This window comes from Stomoxys calcitrans, chromosome 2, assembly GCF_963082655.1.
Source record: "Stomoxys calcitrans chromosome 2, idStoCalc2.1, whole genome shotgun sequence".
Taxonomy (NCBI): Eukaryota; Metazoa; Arthropoda; class Insecta; order Diptera; family Muscidae; genus Stomoxys; species Stomoxys calcitrans.
The window spans coordinates 181,797,586-181,816,297 of record NC_081553.1 but is presented as its reverse complement, the minus strand read 5'-3'; the positions used below and the strand labels follow the sequence as shown (position 1 = coordinate 181,816,297).

The window sequence follows — 18,712 nt, the reverse complement described above, 5'->3', positions numbered from 1 at the left end:
GGCAGTAAATGGAGATAAGACGAAATGGATGGTTTCAACTCCCAAAAAGCCTACAACACAGCAGACAAAGAAAGTGGAGAAAGTTGGGAACCACAATTTTAATATAGTCAGAGCTCGTCTCGAAAGAAAAACAAACAAAAATTATAGTCAGCAAATTTATCTACCTTGGGACCGCCGTTACCAAAACGAATGACACCAGTTTTGAGATAAAGCGAAGAATAATACTGGCAAACAGATACTACTTTGGATTAAGTTAGCAGTTTAGAAACAAGGCCACCTCTCGACAGACCAAGATTACACTACACAAGACACTGATACAACCCGTGTTGTTATATGGTTCTGAGGCTGAGGTGAAAGCAGATGAGGCTGTGCTTGGAGTATTTGAGAGAGAGAGAGAGAGATTCTTCCTAAAATATATGGACCAGTTTGTGTTAATGGAGAATATAGGTGTCGTATGAACCACGAGCTGTATGACGACGATATCATAGTTACATGTATCAAAATACAACGGCTGTGTTGGCTAGCTCATGTTGTCAGAATGGATGAAGAAGCTCCAGCAAAGAAGTTATTTGAAGGCAAACACGGCGACCAACAACCCGATGGAAAGATTAAGTGGTGGGAGACACCTCGTAACTTGGTGTTAGAGATTTTAGAATGAGCGCAGAAGATCGAGGCGCTTGGAACGCTTTTCTACGTCCGGTTAGTGGAACAAATGTTCTGTCATAGCCAATCAAAGAAAGAAGAACTTGCTCACGTATAGTCTTTCGAAGTTATAACAGCCAGGGCGGTAGAAGACTTTCTGAGTTTCAAAAGAACCATTAAAGCTTAGGCCGAATGTGGGGACAAAATAGGATAAAGAGAATAGGAAGGGGATCACAACGAACTTCAGCTACTCAGGTCACATAGAAAAACATGCTCACCTATATAAAGTCTAGTACTGACTTGGACTTTTCCCCCGAACAACTGTCGAAATGCCCTATAAAATGTTATTAAAAGCTCACGAAATGGGCAACAATCAACTCTACTTCAATGCTGTTGTCTTTGTTGTATGTTGTTGTTTGACTTTTATTTATGTTCTGGCGAAGAATAGACAACGTCAGATTTCGCAATAATTTAATAGGCCTTCTCATCGCTGAAAATTAACTCAGTACTAGGCTTAAAATGCGAATAGCGACTACCAAGTATGTGTACGGGACATGCAAGGGAACGATATCTATTAAGGAACAGGAATTCCCAGGAATGTTCATGGAAAAATGTTTATGAGAAAATCATTTTGTACTTGATGCAGAATGCCAAATTGAAACTCCAAGGTTGCTAGAGTGTTAAGAGCTATGTATAGAAATCAGATTATATGAAATCTAAATATGATCCGATATGAGCTATTTGTAATCCTACAGCTGTGAGAAGTATATAAGCAAATTTTCAAGGGAATAGCGTTAATCTTCGTAAGCTATAATGACTAAGACAGGAGGGCCGGACAGTTAGACAAGGCTAAATCGACATAGAATGTCAAGACGATCAAGAATATCGATGATTTATAGGGTCGCAAATCAACAAACGAAATAATTACCATATATGGATAAAGTATGGATAAAGATGCATAATATGAATACCTGATGGCGTATACATAACAATGCTATGGATTTTTTTCATTTATAACACTCATACGTTCCCCTAAATCCTTATCTCCTATAATCCAACTCTTGGTAAAGTATCACAAATGTTCTTTGCCACATCCTATTTAACGCACATGTCTGATTGTTAGGATTACAATTTTTTTTCTTTAATTTAATATCTCAAACTTTTGCTCTACGCTTTGCTACAGATAGTGGCATAACAAAGAGGCTTTCTTCGTATTCAAGCATACACATGAGTTTATCTCACACTCGTTACATTAGTGCATGAGTGCATGTTCAAGTTAACGTTGTTAAAACTGTGTGTGTGTGTGTGTGAATGTGTGTATAACTTATCCATTTATGCAGTTTCAATTACAAGCAAGCCTTCATACCACATGAGGTTGTCAGCTACTACGTGTGGCTGCATGCAAAAAAAATATGTATGTATGTTTGTACAAACTTATGCATATGTGTGCAGTTGAATGTGTTTGTCTCACATATTTTCTGCATTAGGGGGATTCTATAGTTTTTTAGGGTATTTTTTTGTTGTCTACTGTTCTCAAAAGCTCAGCAGTGAGCACTTTGGCTAAGGCATGCTGTTACATTGGTGTTTTATTCATTTTACGCTATACGCTTTCGTTTGCGTCTCGGCTAAGTTCTCTTGTGTACTCTTCGCTGCCTATGAGTTTACTTGTATATATTGTACATATGTATATGTGACGGTTGTATTTCTTTGTTTACTCATTGTATGCTCTTTTTTTGCACCACTGCTTTCTTTTGTTTTGCCCGTGCTCAGTGCCATGTCCGAGTGCTTGTGATAATGAAGAGTGCACAGTTTTTGTCGTTGTTTTTTTGTTTTTGTAACAGAGCCCAAATATAAATGTTAAATAAAATTTTATAATTATAACAATGTTATCCTATACATAGTAATAAATGTTTTAAGTAGCTATGTATGCATGTATGAGAAAAGTTTTATTTTATTTAAAACTTTTGCACTAATTTTTAAGTCTTATTGAATACATAGGAATGTGTTCGTAAATTAACAATTTGGAGAACAGAGGAAAACTTCTCTTCTCCATATATGTAAGAGATAGCCAAGGGGGAACTTCTGTTATATGAAATTGAGTGCTGTACTATTTTAGCTTTAGTTTAACGTGCATAATTTAAACAGAAGTGTTCGAATGCCACTTACAATTTCGGAAACCAAAAGTTAATACAATTTGTTTTTGATATTGTTGTTTTTAATTCAAGCTCGAAGTCTTTCTGATTTTTCTCTTTCTCGATATTTCGCATTTCAATGAAATGCATTTTCAAGATATGATATATCTAAATGAGAAAAAAACACAAAACAAAAACTTTATAGTTATGCGGCCGTCTTCAACAGTCGTTTTCTGCTTTGCTTTTTCGAAAAGAAGAAAGTAGTCACTATTTGTGGACATAAGCCCCCATCTATTTTGACTGCTCTACGGTCTGCAGCCGGACAATATCCGATTGTATGGATTATTTCAATACAGAAAAATTTTAGCGCAAATCGTGTGAAGTTTTACTATTTTTTATGTTTTTTTGTACCATTAATTACTTTTTTTTTGTTTAATTAATTTTTTTATTTTTATTTTTAGTTTCATTATTTTATATTTAATATTATTTTATTTTTTGTTTTTACTTTTTTTAGAGTTTTTTTTCAATTTTTTCAAATAATTTAATTTTCAATTTTCGTTTTAATTTTTTTATACATACATTTTTTGCTACGATTATTTTTTTTACTGTTTTTATGTTTCTTTTTCTATTTTTTTATATAATTCTTGAAAGTTTTCTTAATTTCTCTTGATTCTATAACTTTTTTTTATAATTTTGTTTTAATTTCTAAAGTTTTTTTTTTTTTTTTTTTTTTTTAATATTTTTATTTATTTTATTTTTTATGCTTTGTTTTTTTTTTATTTATTTTTTTATTTTTATATTAATTTTTTTATTTTTATTAATTTTTTTATTTTTATTATTTTTATTTATTGTAAATTTTTTTTTTATAATTTTTTTTTATTTTTTTTTAATTTTTTTATTTATTATTTTTTTATTTTTTATTCTTTTATATTAATTTTTTTTTTTCTTGTATATTTTTATTATTTTTGTGTTTTTTTTTTATTTTTATTGTTTGTTTTTTTTTTAATTTGTTATTTAGTTTTTATTTTTATTTGTTTCTAGAATTTGTTTGTTTTATGTTTTTGTAATCTATTTATTTTTGCTTTTGTTTTTTTTTATTTTTTTTTATGTTTTTTATGTTTTTTTTTTGTTTTTGTTTGTATTTTGTTTTTTATTTCATTACTCGCTGAACCGGCCTATGCTACGCCTTCTTTCTCTATTCTTTAATACTTTTTATTGAAACCTATTTTGCCATAGTCGGTTAATTAATAATTTTTTGGGTTTAGATTGCACTTCAAACATGTCGCGAGAATGTTGATATTGTTCTAATCCCAAATAGATTTAATTTAAGCCCCACATTGCCCTAGTCGATAAATATGTTCGCTTTGGTGGATATTTGGGATTGAGCTAGGCACCCTGACACTTAGCCCTGAAAATAGATATCCGAATTGTGCCCTCCTTTCTTTGAGCGCCATATTGGCGTGGTCAGTAAAAAAAAGTCCAGGTGGGGAGGGTGACCAGTTACTCTAAAATGGCTTTCATTTGAGTTCCATATTGAACCGATCGGTCGATTTGGCTTTTTGAGCCAACATGATACCAACATTTTTTATTTACTTTTTTTATTGCAAATAATTTGCCCATCACCACACCCTTATAAACACACATTTGTATGATTGCACCGATTCATAGTAAGTTGTTCTCATTTCCTTTTGTTTCTGTTTTATTGTTTACTTTCTATCAGCATGGTCGCTGTTTTATATTCTCTCAATTGTGTTTAAATGCCTTTGTGTCATTTCATTTTCTAAATGGTTACATTCATTGTAGTGTAGTTTTCACTTTGCTTTTTCTCTCACAGTTTAAAAAGAATTGATTGTAGTATTTTGGATATTTAAATAGCAGCAACAAATAATACCTCTCATAATATTTATTTTAAGATTAATAAATAAATTAAGTAAATGTTAAAAAATCTTTAAATTAGCATTAAATGAAGTTCAAGGCATTAAGGTTTTTTACTTTAAAATGTCTGGAATGAAAGAATAAGAGAGACAGAGAGAGAGAGGGAGAAAGAGTAGGGTATATTTTGCTTGCATCCTCCATGTGAGAGAAGTGTTGTGCTTCAAACGATAACAGGGTTGCCATTCTTTCTCTTTTCCGAATTTGTCTGGAATGGAAGAGTAAGAGAGAGAGAGAGGGAGAAAGAGTAGGGTATATTTTGCTTGCATTCTCCATGTGAGAGAAGTGTTGTGCTTCTAAGGTTAACAGGGTTGCCATTCTTGCTCTTTTCCGAATTTGTTTGGTATCACTAACTTAAAATTTTAAGAAAAATTTATGTAGAAGCTAAACCTTAGCACTTTTTAATACAATGTATAACCTTAAGCCTCAGTCATTAAAGAGTAACATTTCGTATTAATCGTTTTTTATTCTCATGACTCATAACTATCATCATACCCCATTTATCTCGTCATTTCATTTTTATCGCCTAGAAATGTCGATTTATTTTCTTTTTTTTATTGCAATCTGATTGGTTTAAAGAAAGTGACTCACATTGCACTAGACTGCCTAATTTAACCGTCACTATAGCCTAACCAACCCTTTTTTTCAAGAGTCCCTCTTATATCGATAATAACATGCTTCATACTTTTGAAACTTGAGAATAACTATTTATGATAAAGTAATACTTAAAAAATAAATTGAATTAATAGTAAATGAAAAAAAATCTGCTTATCAAACGTTGATACCTTACAAGTAGCTCTCCGAAATATGTTCTTGCTATTGCAGTAATTTTTTCTCACTCCTCCATTACTATTGATGTGTCATCATGAAATGTGTGTGTTTATAAATGATAAATGAGATTTTTATTGTTTTCATTTCTAAACGAGAACCCGGAATTTGTTTATACATTTTGCCGAAATCGAAACTTATGAATTTATGTCTGTAATTTATAAACGTCAAACACATAGGAGAAGAGGATGAAAGAGAACATAAAACACACATACTTGTACACAAAAACAATCATTTTAAAATCCCATCATATTTAGTTTTTTTTTTCTTCTTCAATGCCATGGAAGAATACCCCCATTAATTGGCCCGTGCTGAAACATTTGTTATAATATTTGGCGAAAAAAAAGCAAAATAGTTTTTAAATGGCGTTAAACACAATGTCTGAAATAAGCAATTAAATTTTTAAATTTCATTTTTAGAATAAATATTTAGGGATAGTTTTCTTATGCCCTACACAAACCACTGCTCTATGGTCCTAGCTCTCTCTTTTTCTGGACAAAACTATAGTCGTAAACCGTTCATAAAATTTTAACAAAAAATCTGATAATTTTGCAATTTTGTTTTTAAGCTTTAAACAACTTAAATGAACATTACTTTTGATCTACGCTACGCAGGGTCGCAGACACGAATTGATACAAATGGTACATTGGTACATATATCTGTCAAATGACAGCTTGATGATCTTTGTTTTATTGACTGCTCATAATATTGTTCACAAGCCACCATTTGCTTCTCGGTTTATTTAAAAGTTATTCGTGATTAAGTTTAAGCGTAATTGTGTGATTGCATTATATTTGGCTGGAAAAATCACAAACGGCCATTGTTGGCGAACTCAAACACCTCAAAGTAAACATAATGTTGGTGTATCGTGCCAGAAATCGTTATAATGAAGCTGGTAGTGTTGCCAGTCGTCATAGGGGGGTCAAAAAAAAACTGTAACAAAACCTGAGTAAAGACTCAAATTCAACTTAATTCGCGTCTTAGTGCAATGTAATGGTTAAAAGTCTGAAAAGATCCCGGGAAAGGGTGCAACATGTATTGAAAAACGAGTTAAAGCCGTACAAGTTCCAAAAGGCACACGATCTTACACCAAAGCAAACAGAAAGTTACACTCGAAAGTTCATTCAGGAACGTGGTGATTTTCGAATATTATGTTCTCTGACGAAAAAAAATTTTCTATTGAGCATTTCGCAAAATCGTTTACTTAACTGAGCGCAGATACGAGAATTTGATCCCACGAACGGCCACCCGAAATAATTTTCTATCTCAAGTGATGGTATGGGCAGCTGTGACCAACGATGATCCCACTCCATCGAGCCTGAATAGGTCCTTGGAGTCATAGGCCATAGGCCTACCAACAAGATTTGGAACCGACACATAAACCACGTTTAAGCTAAGAATTACTATTGTACGGAAATGGTCTAAAATACCGACAGATTAAATTAAAAAACAAAATTGGTGATTTGATTTGGTAACACTTTGAGCCAGCTAGCCTGTATTAGCCTAAATTAAAATTTAAATAATTATTTTTTTTCTTAAAACATTTTGCCTGGGGACAGTCCACACTTTCCAGCCATTTAAATCGGCCGGATCGGACAGAATTATCCCGGCACTGCTGCAAGAGTCCCTTGGAGTCACCCTGCCATGTCTTGAACCTATTTTTCGGGCAAGCCTGGTATGGCCCTACATATCGAGGTCATGGAAAGGTCAGTGTAGTCAGTTTATCCCCAAGGCGGGAAAAATTAACCACAGCACAACAATATTCGGCCCATTAGTCTGTCATCATTTATACTCAAAACAGTGGAAATACTGAAAGACCTGAAGGTGTATGAGGTACTGACGGAGAACTTTAGTGGCGCACAACACGCATATCTCAAAGGCAGTTCGGTGGGGACGGTCTTCGAACGGTAACGAGAGGTCCAGACGTCCCTCCCACAAAAGGGGACGCTATGGCGGTCATTCTACATGTGTTTCGATAACGTGTAAATAGGGTTAAAAGTCGCCGTCCTGGACCCGGACGTACACCCTAGTATCTGTCAATGGACCAATTATATGCTACGTGGCACAATTATTAATGCTAACTTGGGAGATAGTGCGCTTAGAAGGCGGATGACAAGGGGAACCCCCAAGGAGGTGTGTTCTCGCCGACTATGTGGAAACTCGTGATCTCGGCGGAGAAGGCACGAAGATAATCACTTATGCGCAGGGCGTCGTACTGCTAGTCAGAGGCAGGTTTCTGTCGACGATTAGCGAGACCGCGTAGGGTCACTGAAGAGAGGGAGCTCCCGTCCTTAGAAGGGAGTCCCAAAATGCAACTGTCGAAGGAGGCTTAGGCCTAGTCTCCGATTCGAAACTGTCCTGGAATGAAATATAAAGGAAAGAAACCGTAAGGCACTATGCGCTTTCTTCCCCTGTGGGAGCATGTTCAATGTGGGGGTTAGACCAAGATGATGTACTGATGGTGTGGTGGAGGTCCGTGGATAGGAGTAGGGTGTACTTTTATTTGTATTTTTTAATTATTCGATTAATTGTTTATTTGAAAATCCAGGTTCAGCGATTATTCGAACAAGACCCAAAGAGGTTGTCGATTAATCGAATAACGATTCATCGATACATCGAGTACTCTTACGAGGAAGTTCGTGAAGGTTCAGAGACTAGTCTCATGTGAGCATTGAGATTTACAACGCTCGCAGATCTGGAGATGATGCTGAATATGCAACCCATTGAAGTCTATATTCGGAACTGGACCGCCAAGCTTGCGCTTGGGCTAAGGGAGCTGAATGGGCTGAAACAAAACGTGTAGAGGTCTATCCAAACTGACTGTTTCAAATTTCATCAAAATCGGGGGAAAAATGGTCCTTTTATAGCTCAATACTCTCTATCGGGAGATTGGTATGTATGGCAGCTATATCCAAATATAGTCCGATCTGGACGATATTCAACAAACAAGTGTAGAAGGTTACCAAAGCTCACTGCGCCAAATTTCATCAAAATCGGATGAAAAATTCTCCTCTTATGGGCTCAAAACTCTATATCGGGAGATTAGTTTATATGGCAGCTATATCCAAATATTGTCCGATCTGGACCACATTTGTTAGGAATGGGTTGGGGTCTACCAGAACTCACTGTGCCAATTTTCATCGAAATCGGGTAATAAATGAATCTTTTATGACCTTTATACCATATATCAGGAGATCGGGCGGTCGGTCTATAGGACAGCTATATCCAAATGTGGTACAATCTGAATCACACTTCACAGAAATGTGTCTACCAGAACACACTGTGCCGAATTTAATCGAAATCGAATTAAAAATTACCAATTTATTGTCTCAAGATTTTAAGTATGAAAATCGGTCTATATAACGGCTATATATATTGGGTTGCCCAAGAAGTAATTGCGGATTTTTTAAAAGAAAGTAAATGCATTTTTAATAAAACTTGGAGTGAAATTTAATCAAATATAATTTTTTTACACTTTTTTTCTAAAGTCAGCAGAGTCACAAGCCGTTGAAAAAATTTGTCAACGCCGACTATATGAAAAATCCGCAATTACTTTTTGGGCAACCCAAATTCCGATTTTATAAGATCAGAAGTTCAGGTTTATATACAAAAAATAAGAAATCATAAAAAATTGTTTGGAAAATGTTTTTATACCCAAGATATCTGCAAAATTATAAATACCTAGCTTTTGGGTGTATACACTACGGGAAATGTGTAGTCAATTGCCCCAAATTAACCGGTCCTAAATTGGAGAATTAGTTACCTGTCACATATCAATGAATGAAAGTTTCAATTCTCATACCTTATAATTCTTAATTATTTTTTAAAAAGTCGCTTAATTATTGTTAAAAATTACTTATCCTTTAAATATATCTGCTAACTTATGTAATCTCCCTTAAAAATACTTGCGAAGTATACTCATCATATTCGAACTGTCCTGGGACCTATCCTACGGTGTTAGAATGGTGACAATTTGTCACCTCGAGCGACAAACCTTTATAAAAGTGATAGGGTTTTTAAATGTAAGGGGGCAAGAACTGGGAACGATCCCTATTACCAGAGGACCTATCCCGTGACAGGTTTGGGACCTATCCCATTTCCCGTAGGGTATGGGTAAATACCCGGGTATTTACCCAATTTATCGGGTAAATAGCTTTTGGGTATTTATCCATCGCGAATCTCTATTCATGCCAAATCGGTTAATAATTACGCCCTCTAGCGGCTCAAGGAGTCAAGATCCGAAATCGGTTTATATGGGAGCTATATCAGGTTATGAACCGATTTGTATCATACTTGGCACAGTTGTTGATGGCTAAAACAAACCACTTCAAGTAAAATTTCAGCCAAATCGGATAATTATTGCGCCCTCTAGCGGTTCAAGAAATCAAGATCCGAGATCGGGTTATAAGGGGGCTATATCAGATTAAGAACCGATTAGGACCATACATGATACAGTTGCTGGAAGGCATAAAAAACACTTGGAGCCAAATTTCAGCGAAATCGGATAAGAATATTACCCTCTAGAGGCTCATAAAAGGCATGGTGCGAGATCGGTTTATATGGGAGCTATATCAGGTTAAGAACCGATTTGGACTATACTTGAAAAAATTGTTGAAGGTCAAACCAAAACACTTTATTCAACTTTTTAGTTCAATCGATTAAAAATTGCGCCCTTTAGAGGCTCAAGAAGTCAAGATCCGAGGTCGGTTTATATGGGAGCTATATCAGGTTAAGAACCGATTTGGACCATACTTGGTACAGTTTTTGGTCATAATAAAACACTTGGTGCAAAATTTCAGCTACATTGAATAAGAATTGCGCCCTCTAGAGGCTTAAGATATCAAGATCCAGGATCGGTTTATATGGGAGCTATGTCAGGTTATGTACCATATTTGGCACAGTTGTTGTTGGTCAAACCAAAACACTTCATATAAAATTTCAGCCAAATCAGATAATAATTGCGCCCTCTAGAAGCTCAAGATTAGAGATCGCTTTATATGGGAGCTATATCAGGTTAAGAACCGATTTGGACCATACTTGGCACAGTTGTTTATGGTCAAACTAAAACACTTCATGGAAAATGTCAGTCAAATCAGATACTAATTGCGCCCTCTAGCGGCTCAAGAAGTCAAGATCTGAGATCGGTTTATATGGGAGCTATATAAGGTTATGAACCGATTTGGACCATACTTGGCTCAGTTGTTGGAAGTCATAATAAAATACTTTGTGCATAGTTTCAGCCAAATCGGATTATTATTGCGCCCTCTAGCGGCTCAAGAAATCAAGAGCCGATATCGGTTTATAGGGGAGCTATATTAGGTTAAGAACCGATGTAGACCATACTTAGCGTAGTTTTTGGAAGTCATAAGAAAACACTTGGTGCAAAATTTCAGCCAAATCGATTAATAGTTGCGCCCTCTAGAGGTTCAATAAATCAAGATCCAGGATCGGTTTATATGGCAGCTATATCAAAACATGGACCGGACTAATAGGAAGTATTCGTTTCAAGCGCCTAGCTCTATTCCTTCGAAAGTTTATCGAAATAGTTCGATGTGTTACAAACGGAATGACGAAATTAGTATACCCCCATCCTGGAGGGGGTGGAGGGTAAATAACAAATTTAAAACAGCCCAAATTCGTTGCCACTTCCTTATACACGTTTTTAGCCAATAAAATCGTTTGCTTTGCTTTTTCTTGCGTTCAAAATCAATCAATAATGGGTGGTGGTGGTGGTGGTGGGGCATACCATCATTATAGCATACAAGTGGTCATACGCTGCTCATGCCATTCGTAGCGGGGATCAAAAAGGTTAAAAACATTATTCTTATAATAATTATTGAAAGAATGATGCAATTGATAAAGTCCAAAAAATGAAATTAGGTTATATTGCACTTAGAGAAAAATCGTGCATCGAAACAATGACATATAGTGGACACCACGGTCAAGTGGACACGAGCGAATTGGTCAAGTACAAACAGCATGTATGTGTTACAGAACGTCCTTCCATGCTAAATTGCAGATATTGGCAGTGGACATTGACATTGAGGGAGCATTTAACATTGTGGGACCGACTCCCTATCCAATCCTTAGACCATTATCAGATAGACCAGTGAGCATTAACATGAAGGGACCGATTCCCTTATATTGGGTTGCCCAAAAAGTAATTGCGGATTTTTCATATAGTCGGCGTTGACAAATGTTTTCACAGCTTGTGACTCTGTAATTGCATTCTTTCTTCTGTCAGTTATCAGCTGTTACTTTTAGCTTGCTTTAGAAAAAAAGTGTAAAAAAAGTATATTTGATTAAAGTTCATTCAAAGTTTTATTGAAAATGCATTTACTTTCTTTTAAAAAATCCGCAATTACTTTTTGGGCAATCCAATAGTTGCTCTGGCCTTACAGCACGACGGGAGTATAGCCACATTGAATATGTTGCAAGGTGCTGCGCGAACATAGGCAGCAGTGGGTCGCAAGCATAGTCGTCGTCGCCTCGGACACCACCGATCTCTCCCGTGCGGCAATCTACGCAACAGCAGCATCCCAGGCCAGTGCCGGGAAGTGTACCTTTTTTGCAATTGACTTGCAACGGTATCCGAGGCAAGATCGACGAGGTAGTGGATTTTATGAGTCGGAAGAACATATTGGTAGCAGCGATCCAGGAGACAAAGCTGACCAACACCTGCAGCTTGCACAGTTGTCACGGATACAATGTGCTACGTAAGGATCGCTTATGAAATGGAGATGGGGGATTGGCCTTTGTGACACACCACTCCGTGCAATATAGGCTTTGGTGACCCCAACATGGAGTGCATGGGTATAGCAGTCAGGTCTGGTACTGCCGAGATAGAGTTATACAACGTGTACAAACCGCCGGTTGGTAGTTGTGTCCCAATGAGTGGCCAAGCTTACAACCCCGACATAAATGGGTTACTATCTGGCCATAATCGTCTGGTTCTAGGGGACTTCAATGCGCATCACACGTCATGGCATTCTCCCCTAGGTAATGACCAGCGTGACATAGCTTTGGCAGAGCAGATTGAAGGCTCCACGTATTGCAGGGTGAATGAGGATGCCCCCACTAAGATTACGAGGAGGTGTAGCAGTTCGCCAGACATTTCCATTGCATCCCCTGATCTCCTGAGTGACGTATCCTGGCAAGCCGTCATCTCTTTGGGGTCAGACCACCTCCCCATAATTCTCACCATCGACCGACCACCCGACTTCATAACCTCTGAGCGCCGGAAGTTTATCAATTATAAGAAGGCCGATTGGACTGGCTTCAGAGGGTATACCAATCGCCACTTCAGTGAACTGCCACCCCCTCTCATGTGCTTGTGGCTGAGAGGAAATTCCGAGATTTCATTAACGCAGCAGCCGCTCGCTTTATACCAGCCGGTCGAATATCCCAAGTGCGGCCCAATTTCCCGGCGCAAGCAGTGGTACTCGTAGACGAGCGTGATGGGATTCGTGCTATGGACCCCGCTAACCCCAGAATCAGCGAGCTGAATCTGGAAATAAACAGGGTAGTCAACGAACATAAGCGGAATTTGTGGCTGGAACACTTGGAGCAATGTAACTTAGGCAACGGCGTAGGCAAACTGTGGGCCACTGTTAAGTCACTCTCGAACCCCGGTAGATGGGATGACAGGACCTCAGTTACTTTTGGGGACGTACCCGTGACTGATCCGAAGAGATACGCCAGGTTGTTCAACCGTCAATTTATTGTGCATCCCGAGAGAGACAGGGCAAGGAGGAGAGCCATTCGCCGTATTCGTGGTCTCCGAGCCGATGAACAGCCATCACAATTTACCGTGGGCGAAGTTACGAATGTCATCCGTGGTGCCAAATCTTCTAAGGCGTTGGGCCCCAACGGAATCTCTACATTGATGTTGAAGAATCTGGATTCACCTGGAGTTGAGTACCTTACCACTGTCCTCAACCTGTCATTGAACACTCTTATAGTTCCCGATGTCTGGAAAATGGGCAGTGTGAACCCGCTACGAAAGCCTGGAAAAGACCCGAGTTTGGGGGAATCGTACAGACCGATCTCCCTTCTCTCACCAGTGGCAAAGACGCTTGAGGCATTACTCCTCCCGAGCCTCGTGGGAGAATTTCCATTCGCCGAGCATCAACATGGATTTCAGAGACTGCACAGCACAACAACAGCTTTGCATGCCATCACCGCACACATTTGCCATGGCTTCAATCAGACCAGGCCATGTGATAGGACGGTCCTCGTGGCACTGGACCTATCGAAGGCATTCGACACGGTCAGCCATGCCAAATTATTTGAGAACATCGTCAACACGTCCCTCCAGCCAGGCCTGAAACGATGGGTCGCCAGTCATTTGTGGAATTTAGGGATAAGAAGTCGCAACACCGTAGAGTGAGACAGGGAGTTCCCCAAGGTGGGGTGATATCTCCGGCACTGTTTAACCTCTACCTATCCTCATTAGACCTTTATCAATGGACCAAGCTTTCAGAGACTGTATAAGTCACTTGCTAAGGAATAGAGGAGAAAGGTCGAGTACAGCAGTGTAGCCGTAAATGGTACTTTATCATCGCTTCTGTGGTTGACTACCATCAAGGGGCGTTCTCACATCATCTATGGGGACTGAACCCACTGGTTGCACAAAACTGTGGTCAGGCCAATTTTGAGATACACATCGGTTATTCGGTGGTACGCCCATCGTCTTTGCTTAAGACAATCGGCGAAATGGATTGAATGTAGAAGCAGATGGAGCTTCATTGGATATTCGATGTGACCATAGGCGTAAGACTTTCGGATCGAATACTTGAGGCAACAACAGAAGTCGAGTTTGAAAACTTATCACCAGAATTTTTTTATTATGTATATTTTTTGTTTTTGTGAAATTGCTTTGTGCATTACTTTTTTTTTTTTTTTTTTTGGTGTGCTCCTCCCTATCGCTTATCGTATTTTTTTAAGAAGCTATTGTTATCAAGTATCATCATACAAATTTAAAAATAGAAAAAAATAGCTCAAGTATAGAATGCGGAAAAATCAATAAAACAACATTACGCACATCCCATTGAGAAATAGTATCGGCTATGCATTGGTATGGCAGGCATATCCGTGACTATGTTAGCATAACCAAAAAGTGAAGCCAGTCGTCCCTTAAGATTTAAACAGATGCTGATGTAGCTTAAAATAAGCCGTTGTTGTTGTTGTGTAGCAGTTTATTGTGTTTTATCTTTCGTCTGCTTGATTCTGTTGAGTGTCAAGACCCAGGAACTCCGCGACTAGGATGGGGTGCGTCCACAGGGATCTGGGTCAGAGTCAAGTGGGTCTGGCCGGGCAGTTAAACAGGTGACGTGTATCGTGCGGTCCCTGGTTACAATCGGGACATACATCTTGCACGTCGGCATCAATCCTAGCTCTGTGGGAATTGAGGCGGCTGCATCTGCCGGAACGTAATTGAGCCAGAACCACTCTGGTTTGCCGGGGGAGGTCGATTTCTTCGGGTGCAATGGGAGGGCGGTCGTTCTCCAAGGACTACATTCACCTGGTAGCCAATTACCGCATCTGCTACCGTGTCTGCATGAATGTTGTCTAGATCCGCTTGATATACCGCTTGATCTAGAGGTTCTCTCTTGTAGCGCAGAACCTCACGCTCTAAATCATGTAGATCTACCTTAAGGCTTCTGGGCGGTGGATATCTATCCACAAGATGATGATTTGGATGGTCCCTGCGATAACCCAAAGGTATTGCTTAGCCAGCATGTAGTTATGTCTTCACACTGGTAGGATTTTTGTCCCCTGATGGAGGTGGTCTACATGAGAACTGAGGAGAAAGCCCGTCGCAGTTCGGAGGACAGCATTCTGACAGATCTCAATATTATTCCATTGCGTGTCACAGAGCTGACGAGACAAAACTGGAGCTGCATAACTTAGCACTGATCGGCCAATTGATTTGTACTTCGTCAACAAGGTTTCTTTGTCTGCACCCCAAGTGCTGCCAGCAAGTGACTTGAGGACCTTGTTTCTACTTTTGACCTTACCGCAGATTGCTGTGACATGTGAGGAGAATGTGTAACAGCTGTCAAATGTGACGCCAAGTATTTTGGGACACTTGATGGTCGGAATCATTTCTCCATCGACCATCACAGTCAGCTTAGTATTCGCCTCACGCGTATTTGTAGTGAACAGTGTGGCTGAAGATTTGGTGGCGAATATCTTCAGATTTCTTGCAGCGAAATATGAGGCAAGCTCGTTGAGATAGACGTTCAACCTATCGCAGATGTCATCAATGGGTGGGGGGCCTGATGCCATGATCGTACAATCGTCCGCATATGATACTATCTCTGTGCCGTGTGGAGGGGGTGGGATGGAGGATAGGTAGAGGTTAAACAGAGCCGGAGATATCACCCCACCTTGGGGAACTCCCTGTTTCACTCTACGGTGTTTCGACTTCTTATCCTTAAATTCCACAAACGACTGGCGACCACACAGATAATTCGCGACCCATCGTTTCAGGCCTGGCTGGAGGGATGTGTTGGCGATGTCCTCAAAAATAATTTGGCATGGCTGACCGTGTCGAATGCCTTCGATAGGTCCAGTGCCACGAGGACCGTCCTATCACATGGCCTGGGTTGATTGAAGCCACGGCAAATGTGTGTGGTGATGGCATGCAGAGCTGTTGTTGTGCTGTGCAGTCTCCGAAATCCGTGTTGATGCCCGGCGAATGGAAATTCTCCTACGAGGCTCGGGAGGAGTAATGCCTCAAGCATCTTAGCCACTGGTGAGAGAAGGGAGATCGGTCTGTACGATTCCCCCAAACTCGGGTCCAGTTTCCAGGCTTCAGTAGCGGGATCACTCTGCCCATTTTCCAGACATCGGGAACTATAAGAGTGTTCAATTAATGAATGGTTGAGGACAGTGGTAAGGTACTAAACTCCAGGTGAATCCAAATCTTCAGCATCAGTGTAGAGAATCCGTCGGGGCCCAACGCCTTGGATGATTTGGCGCTACGGATGGCATTCGTTACTTCGCCCACGGTAAATTGTGATGGTTGTCCATCGGCTCGGAGTTCACGGATACGGCGAATGGCTCTCCTCCTTGCCCTGTCAGTCTCGGGATGCACAATAAATTGACGGTTGAACAACCTGGCGCATATATTCGGATCAATCACGGGTACGTCCCCAAAAGTAACTGAGGTCCTGTCATCCCGTCTACCGGCGTTCGAGAGTGACTTAACGCCTTGGATGATTTGGCGCTACGGATGACATTCGTAACTTCGCCCACGGTAAATTGTGATGGCTGTTCATCGGCTCGGAGACCACGAATACGGCGAATGGCTCTCCTCCTTGCCCTGTCTCTCTCGGGATGGACAATAAATTGACGGTTGAACAACCTGGCGCATCTCTTCGGATCAGTCCCGGTTATCTCGCCAAAAGTGACTGAGGTCCTGTCATCCCGTCTACCGGGGTTCGAGAGTGACTTAATAGTAGACCACAGCTTGCTTAAACCGGTGCCTAAGTTACATTGCTCCAAGTGTTCCAGCCACAATTTCCGCGTGGCTGCCCTGTTTATTTCCAGATTCAGCTCGCGGATTCTGGTGTAAGTGGGGTCCACGAATCCCATCACGCTCGTCTGCGAGTACCACTGCTTGCGCCGAGAAATTGGGCCACACTTGGGGTATTCGACCGGCTGGTATAAAGCGAGCGGCTGCTGCGTTAATGATGTCTCAGAATTTCCTCTCGGCCACAAGCACATCCGAGGGGGGTGGCAGTTCACTGAAGCGGTGATTGGTATACTCTCTGAAGCCAGTCCAATCGGCCTTCTTATAATTGATAAACTTCCGGCACTCAGAGGTTATGAAGTCGGATGGTCGGTCGATGGTGAGAATTATGGGGAGGTGGTCTGACCCCAAAGAGATGACGGCTTGCCAGGATACGTCACTCAGGAGATCAGGGGATGCAATGGAAATGTCTGGCGAACTGCTATACCTCCTCGTAATCTTAGTGGGGGCATCCTCATTCACCCTGCAAAACGTGGAGCCTTCAATCTGCTCTGCCAAAGCTATGTCACGCTGGTCGTTACCTAGGGGAGAATGCCATGAAGTGTGATGCGCATTGAAGTCCCCTAGAACCAGACGATTATGGCCAGATAGTAACCCATTTATGTCGGGGTTGTAAGCTTGGCCACTCATTGGGACACAACTACCAACCGGCGGTATGTACACCTTGTATAGCTCTATCTCGGCAGTACCGGACCTGACTGCTATCCCCATACATTCCATGTAGAGGTCACCAAAGCTAGGCGCAGACGAGATGGGTCTATACTGCATGGAATGGTGTATACCGAGGCCAATTCCCCACCTCCATTTCTTAAGCGATCCTTACGTTGCACATTGTATCCGTGACAACTGTGTGCGCTGCAGGTGTTGATCAGCTTTGTCTCCTGGATCGCTGCTACCAATATGTTCTTCCGACTCATAAAATCCACTACCTCGTCGGTCTTGCCTCAGAGACCGTTGCAATGCAATTGCAAAAATGATACACTCCCCGGCACTGGCCTGATAATATTGTGGCTGGGATGCTGCTGTTGCGTATATTGCCGCACGGGAGAGATAGGTGGTGTCCGAGGCGACGACGACTACGCTTGCGACCCACTGCTGCACAGTTGTTCGCGCAGCACCTTGCAACATATTCAATGTGGCTATATTCCCGTAGTGCCGTGAGGCCAGAGCAACTCAATGGTGTCGCCCTGCGGCACATCGTTTCTACTCATCAATAGAAAGGAGGTCCCATACCGTCGAGCCCAAAACTTGAATCGGACACACATTGATATGAAGAAAGTTATCTCTCTGTTACTTAATGAAATGCCCATGGGAAGTAGTACGAAATCTATCGAAAAAAGAGACCAATTGGTTATATTGGCAAAAGTCGTTTCTTCTCTGACCCTTAGGGAAATTTGACACTAAAAGTTTCTTATTTTGATATTATGATCCTAAATTTAAGTATTGTGGAAGGTTTTGTCTTAATGCGTTTGCTTTGTTTTATCCTCTCTCTTGCAGGTTGAGGCCGGAGATGTCATATTGAAAGTAAATGGCATCGATGTACATCAGTATACAACGAAGGAGGTTTTAAAATGTCTGCGCCTCTCTGAAGATTTAGTTACTTTGGAGCTAAAAAGAGGTGAGTGTTTAAACATCAAAC

At 40.2% G+C, this 18,712-nt stretch overlaps 1 protein-coding gene across 11 annotated transcripts in view; it reads left to right on the top strand.

The window, feature by feature from the left end:
* LOC106093788 (ribosome-releasing factor 2, mitochondrial) overlaps positions 1-18,712 on the top strand; it is a 139,253-nt gene that overhangs the window by 58,055 nt on the left and 62,486 nt on the right. For all 11 annotated transcript variants that reach the window (XR_009397186.1, XM_059363171.1, XM_059363170.1 and 8 more), the window contains exon 3: positions 18,571-18,691. Coding sequence is in view for 10 of the 11 variants with exons in the window: in XM_059363171.1 (XP_059219154.1) it covers positions 18,571-18,691 (121 nt within the window). In the remaining variant the exon portion in view is untranslated. The remainder of the gene's footprint in view (positions 1-18,570; positions 18,692-18,712) is intronic.